This window comes from Danaus plexippus, chromosome 12, assembly GCF_018135715.1.
Source record: "Danaus plexippus chromosome 12, MEX_DaPlex, whole genome shotgun sequence".
NCBI classification, from domain to species: domain Eukaryota; kingdom Metazoa; phylum Arthropoda; class Insecta; order Lepidoptera; family Nymphalidae; genus Danaus; species Danaus plexippus.
This window is the reverse complement of record NC_083545.1, coordinates 4,685,469-4,700,463: the sequence shown is the minus strand read 5'-3', so window position 1 is coordinate 4,700,463 and position 14,995 is coordinate 4,685,469. Positions and strand designations below refer to the sequence as shown.

The following is a 14,995-nucleotide window of genomic DNA, read 5'->3' as shown; positions in this document are numbered from 1 at the left end:
TGAAAAAAGGCTCGAAAAGTCAATACCTTTTCAACCGACCTGAATTTTAGAGAGTGGTTAATGGAACCCTCATTTAATTTTCCACTTGCATTAGGGTTCTGGGTATAAAAATAAATTTTATGGACCGCAAAATTACGTAATAAATTCGAAGGACATTGATATCCAAAACAACGTTTGCATTATAAAAATTTTAATTACGGTCATTATGCGCCACAGCAAAATTTACTACAAATGTCACACAGGTACGCTAATACGAGGACTAACCGTTTATTAAACATATTTTCAAATATTGCATAAATCTACTAAAGAGTTTTTAATTTGATAAACATAAGATTTATTTCTTTTGTTGCACCTTTAAGCCCTCTATTAGTGTATGGCACGCCTTAATGATAAATTATATGATCTCTAACATATTGTTGGAATAAACGTCATATATAATATTATATAAAACGTATTTTCAGACTTTTAACTATAAAATATCTATTCTGCCACCTGGGTTGTGATTTAATGCTGTGGTTATTATTGGCATTTATTTACAAGCATAAATTAATATTCTCTGAAAATTTTGGTTAAATTTCGACGTAACAAAATTCTTTTTATCAATTATGTTATATAAATAATATAAATTTTCCCGGTCGATCGCTAAGCAGTGTTATATATTAATGACATGTCTTATGGTGAGACTTGTACCTTTCTTTCAAATAAAAAAGAGAAATAACTCTTAAAAATTCCTCTCGATGATTATAACGCTATATTACTTAATTCTTGCAATTAGTATTTTTTAAACATGAATCAAAGTAATTGATATTTTACAGGTAATAATTTACTTGGATATTTATGCTTGATTTATTCCACAACTTGTTAAAAGATATAAGATACTTTTAAGATCTCAAAATTTTCGTTAATTATATGTGATAAACATAAATCAATGCAATTTTGATAGATATCCTCATATAAATAAAGGTAGGCCATTTAACTCGGGAACGTATTTCGCTATTGTAAAAGATACTTTTTGGTAAGGTCAAAATAATCCTTAAAAAAGTTTTCTTAATACTGGTCGCTTTATCCAGTTTTTTTTTAACAACATCAATTGTGCTATATGCACACTGGTTTAATACTTCATACAACATGAATGTTTAACATTCATGTGACGTTTTATATGCGGACGTAAACTGCAAAAGATAGGTACTAAAAATTGGCCAGTGCACAAGCATATTACCAATATTGTTTTAATTCATATCAGTATATATATTTTCTACTAGTTTTGAAGAATATTCTTAGCAGACATAGACTTTTGTACAAAATAACAGGTTTTGTTTTATAGCTGCTCTTCAATTTTAATTGCCGACTGTAGCTAGGGTACCAATAAGTATCTAATACAATATCAAAAATTATGTATACTTGTAAGACAAAATTGACAATTATGTTTATAGAAACAATTTGTCCGACATATAACATTTAGATAGTTGTTATAATTTAAGTCCCCTTTATTTCATTATTAACACAATAAAGATTATGCAATTTCCCCGAGGCTCTGTTCTCGGCAGCTTCCCTCGAGACCCCTAAGAATTAAGATATACTGAGTGTTATTAGCTCGTTATGTGCCTGTTGTCCTTCCCTGACTTCGTTACGCAGGAAGTATATCGTTGACTGAACTTTGGGATATTAACTTTTGATATCCCATGTTTCAGGTGAGATAACAATAAAAATAACATCATAATAGTTTAATGTAAGTATTTATGAGGAAAAAAATCTATTGAGATATTCGAATAAAATTGATACAGTCAAAATTTTTTTACCGTTAATGAATTTTTAAAAAACTACATGGCAGTTTTGTTTAAAACCACAGTTCGCTTAATTTTGACGTTTCAAATTTCAGCAAATCACAAATTTATCCTTCACATTTAATATAGTTTAAGATTTTTTAAGGATAAATCTTTGGATCAGTAATTTCAAATTTGAAGGGTGACGATTATTCGGCTTATTGAGGTCATACAGGAATTAAATGGAAGTAGGGAAATAGAAAAAAAAATATTTTTAGCAACTTATCGCTATACGAAATTAATACAAGCATACGCTGTTGTTATATTGTGTCGACTAATAAATAAATATAATAACGTAGACTTATTTGCGCACCACCATCAGGCGTCAACTACTATGATTATTTTTTAATAGAAAGTTATAATCTGTAACATACTTTAGTATGTTTAAAATTACTTTTAGACATCCTAAAATGCGTTAGATTATACTAATAAAAATTGAAAGTGGTCAAAGTATGTTATATGAAGTCATATATAGAATCGGAAACAAATCGCCCAATAGGCTATAAAGGCCATATGCCGATGAGAGCACTCCACATTGCGGGACATAAGCTTCGTTTGACACATTGATTGTAAGCAATATTTCTAACGGACCATGTGTCCTCAAAGTATTATTGAATCGGTAGTCTCTCATGTCACAACTTAATGTCATTGGCTAGATAGAGATGTTAATAAAAACACTACTATTCTACGGACTTTGTCAGTGTAGGTAATAGTTTATTATTAAAGCTTTTTTTGTTTTTTTAATAATAAACAAATTAAATTTATATTTTTAATTCGAAAACACAAGTAAATGAAACATATTATTATAATATACTTGTGACATACACAGGTATGCCTATAATAATTGTATATAATAAACATAATATTAACTGCACCAGCTGCGATAAGATACACAAGATATCTTTATAGGTTTATAAAATCGAATTACTTAATTGTTGTATAGTTTTATTATCTTTGTTTAAATAAAGTTGACTACAGGTCCGTGTTGAAAATAATTATGGGTCATTTGAACCACGAGGTGACCTATCTAGAACGATAAAAGAGCATAAAATAATGAGATTCAGCACTACCCTGTGGAAACGGTCTCATAAATTCTCATAACTGATAGATTCTTATAGAAATCTGTATCAGAATTTTTTTTTCAATCTTATAAATATTTTTTTAACTGATAAATTCTGATACCCAGTTAGCTGTTTTGTATCAGAATTTATAAGATTTTTCCACAGGGTATGCCTTTACTTATAAGCTGTCCAATATTACTAAGAAGTAGTATTGAAATTGGACAGCTGAAATCAGCTTGAAATGGCTAAGAAGCCATTATTCCGCAACACCGTACAAAAATCATGCGACGATGGGAATTAATCGAGTGTTGCAAACTCCTCTCTTTCCGTGGTCCAGAGGGTGATTTGAAAAAGTACGGCTTCAATTCCAAAACATTATCTAGCAGTCAATAGCACTATTAAAAATAATGCAGTGAAAAAATGATACTTCATTTGTATGTATATCAATAATTATCTTAATTTCATCGTATCCTTGATTTATAAAGCTGTAAAATTATTTGATCCTGTAAGGGAACTTTTTTTTAACATGGTATTGTAAAATACAATTATAAGTATAGTATTGCCGTTCAAAAGTTACTGTTCTAAAAAAATATAGAGAAATACGAAAACTGAAACTTCGATAATTATTGCAAAAGTTTAAATATCATAGATTAATGAAATATAGCAGTTTTATACATTTTATCCCTTGTTTTAAATAATATTAATATAAATAAATTAGGAAAAAATAGGCCGTACATTTTAATGCAGATCATATCTTTAAGGCTGATGAAAAAGACGCTACCATTTTAAGAGTAGGTACTTTATGGCCGTCTGATACAGTACCGCACATAGTATAGTACTACGTAGTCACAAAATAAATGATTAAAACACATAAATATAGGAAACGTAATTTCCGTAAATAGAGTTCAGTGAAAAAATAATATATTTTATTTTTATTTTATATTTTAAATAATAGATACCTATCATCTGCACCAATATATACTACGCATGGAATGTAACATTTTATTATGCATGCATATGCGAAAAGACATATCAATACTATTGGAAACTGCCAGCTGAGACACAAATGTTTTCGTTTGCATTTCCATAGAGTTTTGAAACAGATGTCTAGGAATTATGTTTATAGTTATATTTCGATTAAAACAATAGAAGGATTTTTTTGTTTAGTTGGTATATAATTCAACCATTTATAATCGTACAGACACATTGCAAAGAAATGTCGTCAAAGTTTTAATTGTATTATAATAATTCAATTCCACCGAAAGGAGATTATAAAAATATACAGCGCTTTATTGTTTACTTGATTCTTTTATAACGAATTCCGCCTGAGAACATGAGAACTAAACAGGACATTATTTAATCTGTGGTTGTAATAATATTAGCATTATTCTTGAAAACATTAATTACCTGTTACATAGTAAATATTCTTCTTTTTTTTTTGCGTTCGTTTAAAAATATAATAATCAGTGCTTTCTTACTATTTAAAATAAAAGACGTCTTTCTCTCTTAAACATTTCTCTTAAGTACGAATGGAACTGTTAAGCTGAAATAAATATTACATAGGGACTGAGGTCTGCAACTCTTTGGAAAAAAAATAAAATAAAAATTTATTCAAGCCTTGAGATACTCGCAAAAACACGAAATTCTATAGGAGAGTATCTTCTTCGAGGAAAATAAAGTAAGAAAAAATATGATGGCCAAGGAAAATCTTACAACTATAAACTTGTATCTGATTCACAATATTACTAAGTAAAGTTTTGCTTATGGCTATGGCTCTTTCTCATGGCCTCCAAAGACGATATATATATATATATATATGCATGTCCAGATAGTCATTTGCTTAAGGCATGTATACATGTAAATACGTTGATTCTGTCATATACTATGACTTATGAACGAAAAAGTGGCATCTCTGTATGTTTCTGAGGTTTGAAGATCCCAACTTGTGGCAAGCGGTTATGTTGCAGATGTCTGTTCATAACCACAAGTGTTTTTGTTCCAAGGCAACGCTCTTATGATCAGGTAGACCGTCTGCTTGTTTGTAATTTATATGATTTTCTGTTTTCATATACAGTCTAAGATTTCGTTGCATAATAGAATTTAACGGGTTCCACTTTCTCTATTTTTTTTGAAAGAAACGCAAGACACAGCTGATCGCTTGCCAAATAAAATCTGGTGGTCTTCTTATCTTTTTGTTACATTTTCGGAAATTGATCGCCGGTGTTTTTTTAATAAATAAAAAATCATAACACTGCTGTCTATATAATATATATTTTTTTGCAATAGATATAAAGCTTTTAATTTCACTTTCCGAATCGATGTGATCAATTTAGGCTATCAATTTCCTATATTAATTAAGATGCACATTTTAGAAATTTTGAATATTTACAAAAAAAAAAAAAAAAAATTGTAAATAAATCTCAGAGGCCTCAAGTAATTATATTCTAAAAGAGAAGAGTTAAGCGAAACTCATTAAAACTCATTTCATTTTCTGGACGTTCATTAAAAATCTCACTTCAACTGCTGAGTTCAAAAAGGAATTAATTAAAATGACTTACATGCTGACTTATAAAACTATAAGAGATTTCTACCAATACTAACAACATATATCGTTAGTTTTAAAGTTGAAAAGTTCTTTATATATATGAATTATATGCTTACATTTCAATGTATTAAAAAATAAAATTTATCATTGGGTACATAGTCGAAGAAATTGTTTTTGAATAATATATGAGTAATTTGAGCGTTTAGTTTTTAATATTTCTAAAACATTTTAGCTATGGAGAGATTAGCATGACATGAATATGTCTTTCATTGAGTTTATGATAGCACTCTTTAAATAGTCGAATTGTTAACATATCCTGTAAAATTACAACAAAAAAATTACCCCAATATAAATATTTTAAATATTTTATTGTATATCCGGGTACAGCTTTCGAATTAAAGTAAATATTTTAATGCCCAAGCACAAGAGTCAGTGACTACAAACTTCTTCATACTAAATTTGAATATAGAAAGATATTTCCGATCAACGAAAATATCTCAAGAATTTATATTAGCGTGATATAAAGTCATATGTTAGTATTGTTTTTTTTAAACTTATACAATTTGTTTAGCTGAACACTGATTGGAAAATGTTTTCCATCTCGTTTCGAGTTATAGGCGATTAATTAAATAAATAAATCCTAAAACGTTCACGTTTGTCTATTATTATTCGTCACTAATTGTTATTCAAGTCTATTGTCTCGGAACAGGTAATAGAGCTTTCCCAGCTGTTAACAAAATAACGTCTTTAATCGTCGCTTCTGGGTGTCACCGTCGAGGCGTTTGTGCCCAGTTTATGAAAGCTTTTGTAGACGCTTAGTATTATTATGTAATAAGAGGCGTGGAGATTGTAAGTCAGCGGCGCAAGCGTGTTGGTCTGCGCAACCTGAACGAAGGCTCGTCAGTCGGCCCTCGGCGACCGGAGGTGCTTCGCGCTCGCCGCGCCCCTCTCCGCCGGAGCGTGGCCCGGGGCGTGGCGCTTACGTAAACACGCGTGCCACTGCGGCGGCCGCTCCACTGTCCGTCCTAGAACGACCCCATGTCGGCCCGCCGCGATATATGTGGATAGAGATCAGCGAGGTGCCGCGCCACCCGCGCCGCCGCCACTATCGCTTACCGCGCTTATAGGTGAGTCTATGAATCCAATCAATTACAGAACAAGCAATAAATTGATTGATAAACTTTGCCATACACTATTTCTTGATTAGCTCAGAATTGTAGTAGACTAATAACTATTGATATTTTTGACAACATATGAATTTATAGACATTGAGAGAAGATTTCGGAGATTCGAAAGAAGAGGTAGAACGTGTGAATAAGCTGTCTTAAATTTTATTATTTTAACTATATTTTATTATTTTAACTTATTGAGTTATCATGATATTTAAGGCTATAAAGCGACTGATAGCAGGTAAGCGACCTCTCCGGTGGCTGTAATAAGAGCGACTAACGTTTACACTTCTAGAATCTAGACTTTAGAGAACCTAGCGCAGACTTCAATATCGAAGGTGGCACATAAACATTTTTAATTTACAAACAAGTAGCCACTACAAATATTGACACAAAACTTATTAGTACTTTTAATAGTATGATGATTGTAACATTATGCATATAGATAATAGGTTCAATGTACCGCTTTCTCTCTTTTTAATATATTTTTTTTAATTCATTTTTCACTTTTTTATTTCGTGCTTTCATAAAATTAATTGAATTCGTCTATACTGAAGTATGTCATTGAACAGTTCGAGTCCTTTCGACCCACATTAACCCTATTTCAAGCTGAAGGAAATTATAGAGGCTTACGCCTACTTACACTTTGATATTGAAATTGAATGATTGTATAATTAAACGTCTCATAACTATATATTTTATTAAATTAATGTTTGTTATTTAACTTTGAGATATGAATCAAATAAAATGTCTTACTAACGTGTCTCTATACAACAAATTAGTTGTAGAACAAACATGAAAATGTTGAATAACTTTGTATTTAAACTTTCTACAAATAGAGGGTGTTTTAGCACGAATCTAAAACTTCATTAATATATTTAATGTATGAGGTCTGTGTTACCTTTTGTTCAAACAAACTTCAAATAATGAAATATCATTTAAACTGTAATTTCATGTTTATTGTCTCTGACCAACAACCCGAAAACAATGTTGACTTTTAACTTTATTTTGTACCTAAATTCGAAGAAACTAACTAACAACTAAACCTGACGATTTTGAAATGTTTTTTTAATTTAACTTTTAGTGAAATAAAATATTTTATTTGTTTACATATATTATACGATTGTAAGCATTCTTTGTTTATCTTTTTGCTATTTCTAAATCTTATCGTTATTTTTCTTTTTACTCTTCAAATACTCAGATCTCAAGATCGGCGGCTCTTTCGTTGGGTAAATACTTATTTAGTTGTTAGTCTGGTACATTAAACAAAATTTTGCGAGAAAATCTACTTTGCACGCAAATGGTCCTATAAAACCTGTTTTACGTTTTTTTTCCATAGCGTTATTAAAATTACAAAATATATTTATTTTTCTATAAAGTTTTTATGTTGTCTAATAATCTTTTTTGTGTTATCAGCGTTCAGAAAGTATTTCTCGAGATTACTTAAGAGGGGATGCTATACTTCCCCAATACTAGGTTCTCGAATGGCTACTTAAAATTCAATAAAGTCCCAGTCATCTAGAAAAATCTTTGAAGTCGAGATTCTTAGCTGGAGAGTTATCCTCTTACCAGCTTTTAGAATTTTATTTGATTTCTATTTCTACGAGTTTGAGTCAAACACTTTTTTCTGATCTGTCTTCTGCGTACTATTACGTTAGTCCGTAAGTGAAACCCAAGAATCCCTAATAGAGTTTATAAATCAATTTTTATTTCTGTTGAGTAAAAGTTCACACAATATTGTTGTTTGTCGTCTTGTAAAGTTTTATATTTCTACTTTTCAAGCAATACATGATTATTTATCACTTCGTGAGCTGCGATATATGTACGTACATATGTATGATTAGTCATTATTCCGTGGAATCAGTCTTTCAGATTTGCCTTTATTAGAACATGATAGAGTCTTATCTATATGAATTTTTACACATTCCAAGATTCTAATATATACGGAGAAAATAGTTTTGGACTATCAGCAATTCACCAAAAGTGAAATGAAATAATTTTAATTAAACATCATTTAGATTTAAAACATAACCTACAAAAAACTAGGCTTAATTTACTTTGCTCTCGAGCAATGTGTTCATTGAAAACTGATAATCATAACAGGTACATACATGTAGAAACTTCCTTTGAATACTTGATCAAAATACATTATTCAATATGTGACTATATATATTGTTAAAGCATCAAAGTGGAGATGCATGCGCGTACCGCGCTAATGGCGCTGGCTGCGCTGGGGGCGCTGGCGTGGAGCGAGGCGGAGCGTGGCGCTGGCATCAAAGTCGGCGGCGGAGTGACGGGTGCTGGTCGCGAGGCAGCCCGGGGGGGCGGAGTACGGATCGGTGGCGACGGGCTGCGGCGACCTCGGACCTCTCCCGCCCCACAGGCTCCGCGCGCGCCGTCTGTTATCACCGCTGCCCTCGTTGTGCCTCACAAGGCCTTCGGGGCACGTGATTATACCAGAGCTGAGAAGGCTGCTCTGTCCAAACTGCCGCGCAAACTTAAACTTTTTTCACAAGTGCGCCTAAACGTTACGCTTTCGATGCAAGGCCTTACGCCTAGTCCCATGTGTAAGTGACCGTATTAGCTCTAAGCTTTCGATCTGATGTAGTGGTGAGATAGAAATAGTTTTGTATGTAGTAGCAACTCGCAGTTGACTTCGCATGAAAGACGTTTAGTAATCTAGTTATATCTACCCACAAAACTCTAATCTATATACCCAGACCCTGTACGTGTGAATGTCTTTAAAAACCCCAAATAGTGCACTTTTCTCTCTTTATTACATTTCCCCTCCTTCTTCTTGTACCAACTGTAGACGATGAGTGTTATGCGGAAAAAAAAATTTAAACAGAAAATTTTAAATATAACGTATAAAATGTATATCTAAACGAATGAATGGCATGAACTTAGGAAAAATAATTAATTAGCCAATTTAATACAACCAGTAGATCTAAATAAAAGTGTAATAAAATGTATTAAATGCTTTCAGCTATCTTGGACTCGCTATGTAAGGAATTTTTAGCAGTTAACGTATCTGCTATACTTTATCTTATGAATCATGAACAATACGGGCGATCTACTGCCTCTGCACAATATTTTCTACAACTCGCCGGATATCTTGGCATACCGGTAAAGCTTCATGACGACTGCGCTTTCCTTTTCTAAACCTATATTTGCTTTTTGACGGTATTATTTAGTTATTACATTTTTCCAAAGACTGATTGGTTCTCCAGGTCATTGCATGGAATGCTGACAATAGCGGTCTTGAAAAGCATGCGTCTCACGCGTCACTGCGGTTGCAATTAGCGCCCACTATCGAACACCAGACGGCCGCTATGCTCTCTATACTAGAGAGATACAAATGGCATCAGTTTAGTGTCGTCACATCAGCTATTGCTGGTCACGACGACTTCATACAAGCCGTGCGGGAGAGAGTCTCGGCTCTTCAAGTACGATTAATTTTCATAAATATAAACCTTAAACGAACTGTCAGAGTCAACAAATAAATATAATTAATATTTTGTATCAAAACGAATTAACATTAATAACAAACTAAAATCTAATATTAAATGACGTACCGATACGCTCCAATCGTTCAGTTATTTGATTACATGAATGTTGTTACAGGACCGCTTTAAATTTACGATCCTCAATGCTGTGGTTGTGAAAAAACCAGCAGATTTAAACGAGCTGGTAACGAGTGAAGCGCGCGTGATGTTGTTGTACGCGACACGGGAGGAAGCGGCTGACATACTATCGTCAGCTGGCGATCTTCACCTCACTGGAGAAAATTTCGTTTGGATTGTGACGCAAAGTGTGCTGGGCTCTATGCAACAGCCAAACAAATTTCCTGTTGGCATGCTAGGTAACCTACCAATTTCTCTCATACACATTTTGTTCACCGCTGTATTCAATATTTTTCATCATCAAATCAGGTGTACACTTCGACACATCGAGCTCGTCAATTATATCAGAGATTGCGACCGCTGTTAAAGTTTTCGCTTACGGTGTGGAGTCCTACGTGTCTGAACCGGAAAACATTAGATATCCTCTGGGAACTAGGTTGTCTTGTAGCGGAGTGGGCACGGGTGAAGCGCGCTGGTCTACTGGTGAAAGATTTTATCGGCATCTACGTAATGTCAGCGTGGAGGGAGAGTCGGGAAGACCGAGTATAGAATTTACTCCAGATGGCGAACTTCGGGCTGCTGAGTTAAAAATAATGAACTTAAGACCAACTCTCGGTGAACAGGTATTCCTGGATAAAGAATTTTTCAAAAAAATTATTAACAAATTTTCACAATGTTAATATAATTGCAGCTTGTTTGGGAAGAAATTGGAACTTGGAATTCATATCCCAAGGAACGGTTGGTAATTAAGGACATTGTTTGGCCTGGTGGGTTACACACTCCACCACAGGGTGTACCAGAAAAGTTCCATATGCGTATAACGTTTCTAGAGGAACCGCCTTACATTAATCTAGCACCACCGGACCCCGTCAGTGGGAGATGCTCTTTAGATCGTGGAGTCATTTGTAGGGTCGCACCAGAGATTGAAGTAGCAGGGTAAGCAAATATAAACACGAACTTCATTACGTGATCCTATCACAAATTCATGTCACATGTACAGTTATCATTCAATTACAGACTAGAAGCGGGGACGGCGCACAGAAACAGTTCGTTGTATCAGTGTTGTAGTGGATTTTGCATAGATTTACTTCAACAGTTAGCGGAACATCTCGGATTCACTTACGAACTCGTTCGGGTAGAGGACGGCCGCTGGGGTACCTTGCACCATGGAAAATGGAACGGCTTGATTGCGGAACTTGTAAACAAAAAAACTGACATGGTAAGATTAGACATTAAGACTACCAGCCTGGGAACCAAACATATGAGCTTACAATTAATTATATTTTGTTTAAAAAATGTCCATAATTTAAAATGTTGTTTTGCAGGTTTTAACATCATTGATAATCAATTCAGATCGAGAAGCTGTTGTAGATTTTAGTGTGCCGTTCATGGAAACCGGTGTGGCCATAGTGGTTGCTAAACGAACTGGAATTATTTCACCCACCGCATTCCTTGAACCATTTGATACAGCTTCTTGGATGCTGGTCGGAGCGGTTGCCATTCAAGCCGCCACATTTTCTATATTTTTTTTCGAATGGCTATCGCCTAGCGGTTTTGATTGCTCAACGGGAACTAATTCCAAACGAATTCCACAGAACAGATTTTCTCTGTGTCGGACTTACTGGATCGTGTGGGCGGTGTTGTTTCAGGTACATCAAGTCAACTACACAAATAACCAAAGCGGACCATAAAACAATGATAATAATTTTGTTGTAACATTCGCAGGCATCAGTCCACGTGGACTCGCCGAGAGGATTCACTGCGCGGTTTATGACGAATATGTGGGCGATGTTCGCGGTGGTGTTCCTAGCTATATACACGGCCAACCTGGCCGCGTTCATGATCACCCGGGAAGAATTCCATGAGCTGAGCGGGCTGGACGACCCGCGCATCGCCCGCCCTCTCACTCAACGACCCGCACTCAAGTTCGGGACAGTACCGTGGTCCCATACCGACGCTACGCTCGCGAAATACTTTCCCGAGCCCCACGCTTATATGGCTTCGTAAGATTCTTATGTGATTCATTAAATTGAAATGAAATAACAAACAAATTTATTTTATTGTTGCTTCTTCTGTAGATACAATAGAAGTACTGTGAGTGCCGGTGTGACCAGCGTGCTGACGGGGGATCTCGATGCGTTTATCTATGATGGCACAGTGTTGGATTATCTCGTCTCCCAAGTAAGCTGCATCGATGGCAGATGATAGCGATATAATTTGTAATCTTCTACTGTAGACGACTTGCGGCGAAAGTCACTTATTAGCCTTTATATTTTTGTAGGATGAGGACTGCCGATTATTAACCGTAGGCTCGTGGTACGCGATGTCGGGTTATGGGTTGGCATTCACCAGAAATTCTAAATATCTAAGCATGTTTAATAAAAGATTACTCGATCTACGCTCCAATGGAGACCTAGAGCGGTTACGAAGGTAGATTCCCTTTCTCTATCACGCTTATTTTCCTGTTTATTATATTCTTGTTTTGTATTTAATCCTATCAGAAGCTTAATTGAAATGGCAGACAGAATTACATACATTTTTATGATTTTTATTATTATTATCTGAACAGATACTGGATGACGGGGACGTGTAAGCCAAACAAGCAAGAGCACAAATCATCTGACCCGCTGGCGTTGGAGCAGTTCCTCTCCGCGTTCCTGCTGTTGATGGCGGGCATTCTGTTGGCAGCACTACTGCTGCTGCTGGAACACGTATACTTCAGATACATGAGGGAACACCTGGCTGCGTCTAGCGCCAGTGCGTGCTGCGCTCTCGTGTCATTATCAATGGGTAATTTCAAATATAATACAATATGTTTTGCTCAGCTTCATCGCTAATTATATATTAGATTTCAGTACATGCTGTGATAATATTCAGATTAATTAACTTGTTCGCAGTTTTTAAAGTTACTTTTCTTTAAAGTTAACTTGTTTACTTATTTGATCTTCATATAACGTATTAAATATATAATAATAGAAAACATATATTGTTCATTAATCGAAACGTGATATAATTTGTTTTTTAATATATGAAATAAAATTATATTTTATTCTGTTATGGAATTTGCACAGATTAATAAATGTATATGTTTTATCAGGACAATCATTAACCTTCCACGGGGCAGTAGTTGAAGCGGCAGCACGGGGCTTCGGTCCCGGGAAGCGTGGACACTGCCGTTCCGCCGTATGCGCTGCACAGGTTAGATACTTTCTCGACCTCCGCTAACTTAGATTCCGTTCTTTTACTCTTCTCCTATAGGCACTTACTTCCATAATAAGAGTATTCAAAAATATTTAAATTGTATATACTACGTTTAAAAACAATAGATATAGCAGTAGTCGTTTGACAAACTGAAAATGCTAGTAAGTCACAACAATATGATCGATGATTAGCATTCGTGTTCCATATTAAAATGCAGACGAGCAGTGATTCTATATAAAGAAGTTTTACAGCTTCTTCTATAGTGTTGTTGTGGCTTTACAATTTATGTTCTATATTTAAAATGCAGACGAGCGGTGACTCTGTATAAAGAGGTTTCATAGCTTCTTGTATATTGTTGTTGTGGCTTTGCAATTCATGTTCTATATTTAAAATGCAGACGAGCGGTGACTCTGTATAAAGAGGTTTCATAGCTTCTTGTATAGTGTTGTTGTGGCTTGTCAGGTGTGGCGAGCTCGTCACGAACGTGACGCGGCGGTGGCTCGTGCTCGTCAGCTGGCGGCGGCACTGGCGGCTCACGGGCTGCAGCCGCCTCCTCGGCGCCTGGCCTCGGCCGCCGCGCTGCTCGCCGCTGGACGAGCTCATGACGCGACTCGGCCGCGGACTCTACACGCTCCCGCCGATTTGTTGCCCGACCTCGAGCGACCGCTCTCCTGCGGCGATCTGCGCGCCAGGTCTCGACATACACATTAATGAATGAACGAATGGATTACTTGTGAAACTAATTCGCATTCGTTATGTTAGACTTATTTATTGATGTTAAATACCTATAGATTATTGATCGTTAATTTGTACGTTTTTAGAGAGCGGACGCGAGTAGAAATGGAAACAGTGCTGTGAGGCGCATTTTGCGCCACCCTTTTTCAATTCCTGAAGGCTGTTCTTACACCAAGTTATACAAGACGAAGTTAGGTATATCTAATGTTAAAATATGGACGGATAAAACAAACGTTGTAATTATTAAATAAAATATTCCAATTATTAAAACAGAGAGATGGACGTAGATAGCGAAGTTGTTGTGGGAAGCGCGCGCGGGGCGGGCTGGGCGCCGGGCGCGCCTCCTCGTGTTGTCTACTACAATAAAATATATTTTTTGGACAATACAGTGTAGTTTATTAACAAACCCCCGACTGAAGAAACATCTTCGGTACATTGTTTACTCCATCATTACTTTTTAAAGGATGCCCTATATAGGGACTTTTCAAAATTGTTGTTCAAAACAAATAAGACAAGCCTTACACATATCCCATTGTCCATTATCAAAATTTTCTTATGAATCTACTAGTAGATTTGAAAAAAACTAGGTGGGCACTATTTAAATTAAATACAAATACGTTGGAAATAATTCATTATTTAAAATAGTTTTAATACAAAATAGCTGAAAATTTAACAATTGAATGCCAAATGCAAGAAGCGCATTTTACAATGCGTTAAAAAGAGGTAGTTTTTCATGACCCGTCTGTAGAGTCTCATCGATATACCGCTAAATGAAAATAATGAAAACTGATTATAATTACAAGAATTATTGATTTTATACGAAAAATAAGTCAGATTA

The 14,995-nt window shown here is 35.0% G+C and overlaps 1 protein-coding gene across 2 annotated transcripts; it reads left to right on the top strand.

Moving 5' to 3' along the window:
* Positions 1–6,354: 6,354 nt before the first annotated feature.
* On the top strand, positions 6,355–14,543 carry LOC116772358 (glutamate receptor ionotropic, NMDA 2B). 2 transcript variants are annotated; one of them, XR_004353651.2, is made up of 17 exons: positions 6,355–6,556; positions 8,780–9,165; positions 9,585–9,724; positions 9,829–10,044; positions 10,223–10,460; positions 10,531–10,844; positions 10,913–11,157; positions 11,239–11,440; positions 11,547–11,870; positions 11,947–12,224; positions 12,300–12,402; positions 12,503–12,651; positions 12,791–13,011; positions 13,319–13,419; positions 13,885–14,114; positions 14,244–14,352; positions 14,431–14,543. XR_004353651.2 is itself a non-coding variant. In XM_032664524.2 (16 exons), exons 2-16 carry the CDS (start codon positions 8,793–8,795, stop codon positions 14,278–14,280), a joined length of 3,171 nt encoding a protein of 1,056 aa, XP_032520415.1. In that variant the 5' UTR covers positions 6,355–6,556; positions 8,780–8,792; the 3' UTR covers positions 14,281–14,543. The 2 variants fall into 2 exon arrangements, 1 of the variants encoding a protein (XP_032520415.1); XM_032664524.2 differs by having other exon boundaries at positions 14,244–14,543.
* The last annotated feature ends 452 nt before the right edge of the window (positions 14,544–14,995 follow it).

Coding starts and splice junctions, on each gene's coding strand:
- LOC116772358 (XM_032664524.2), top strand. CDS start 8,793: ATGCATGCGCGTACCGCGCTAATGGCGCTGGCTGCGCTGGGGGCGCTG. Junction 11,158..11,238: donor CCAGAGATTGAAGTAGCAGG/GTAAGCAAATAT, acceptor ATTCAATTACAG/ACTAGAAGCGGGGACGGCGC. Junction 13,012..13,318: donor TCTCGTGTCATTATCAATGG/GTAATTTCAAAT, acceptor ATGTTTTATCAG/GACAATCATTAACCTTCCAC.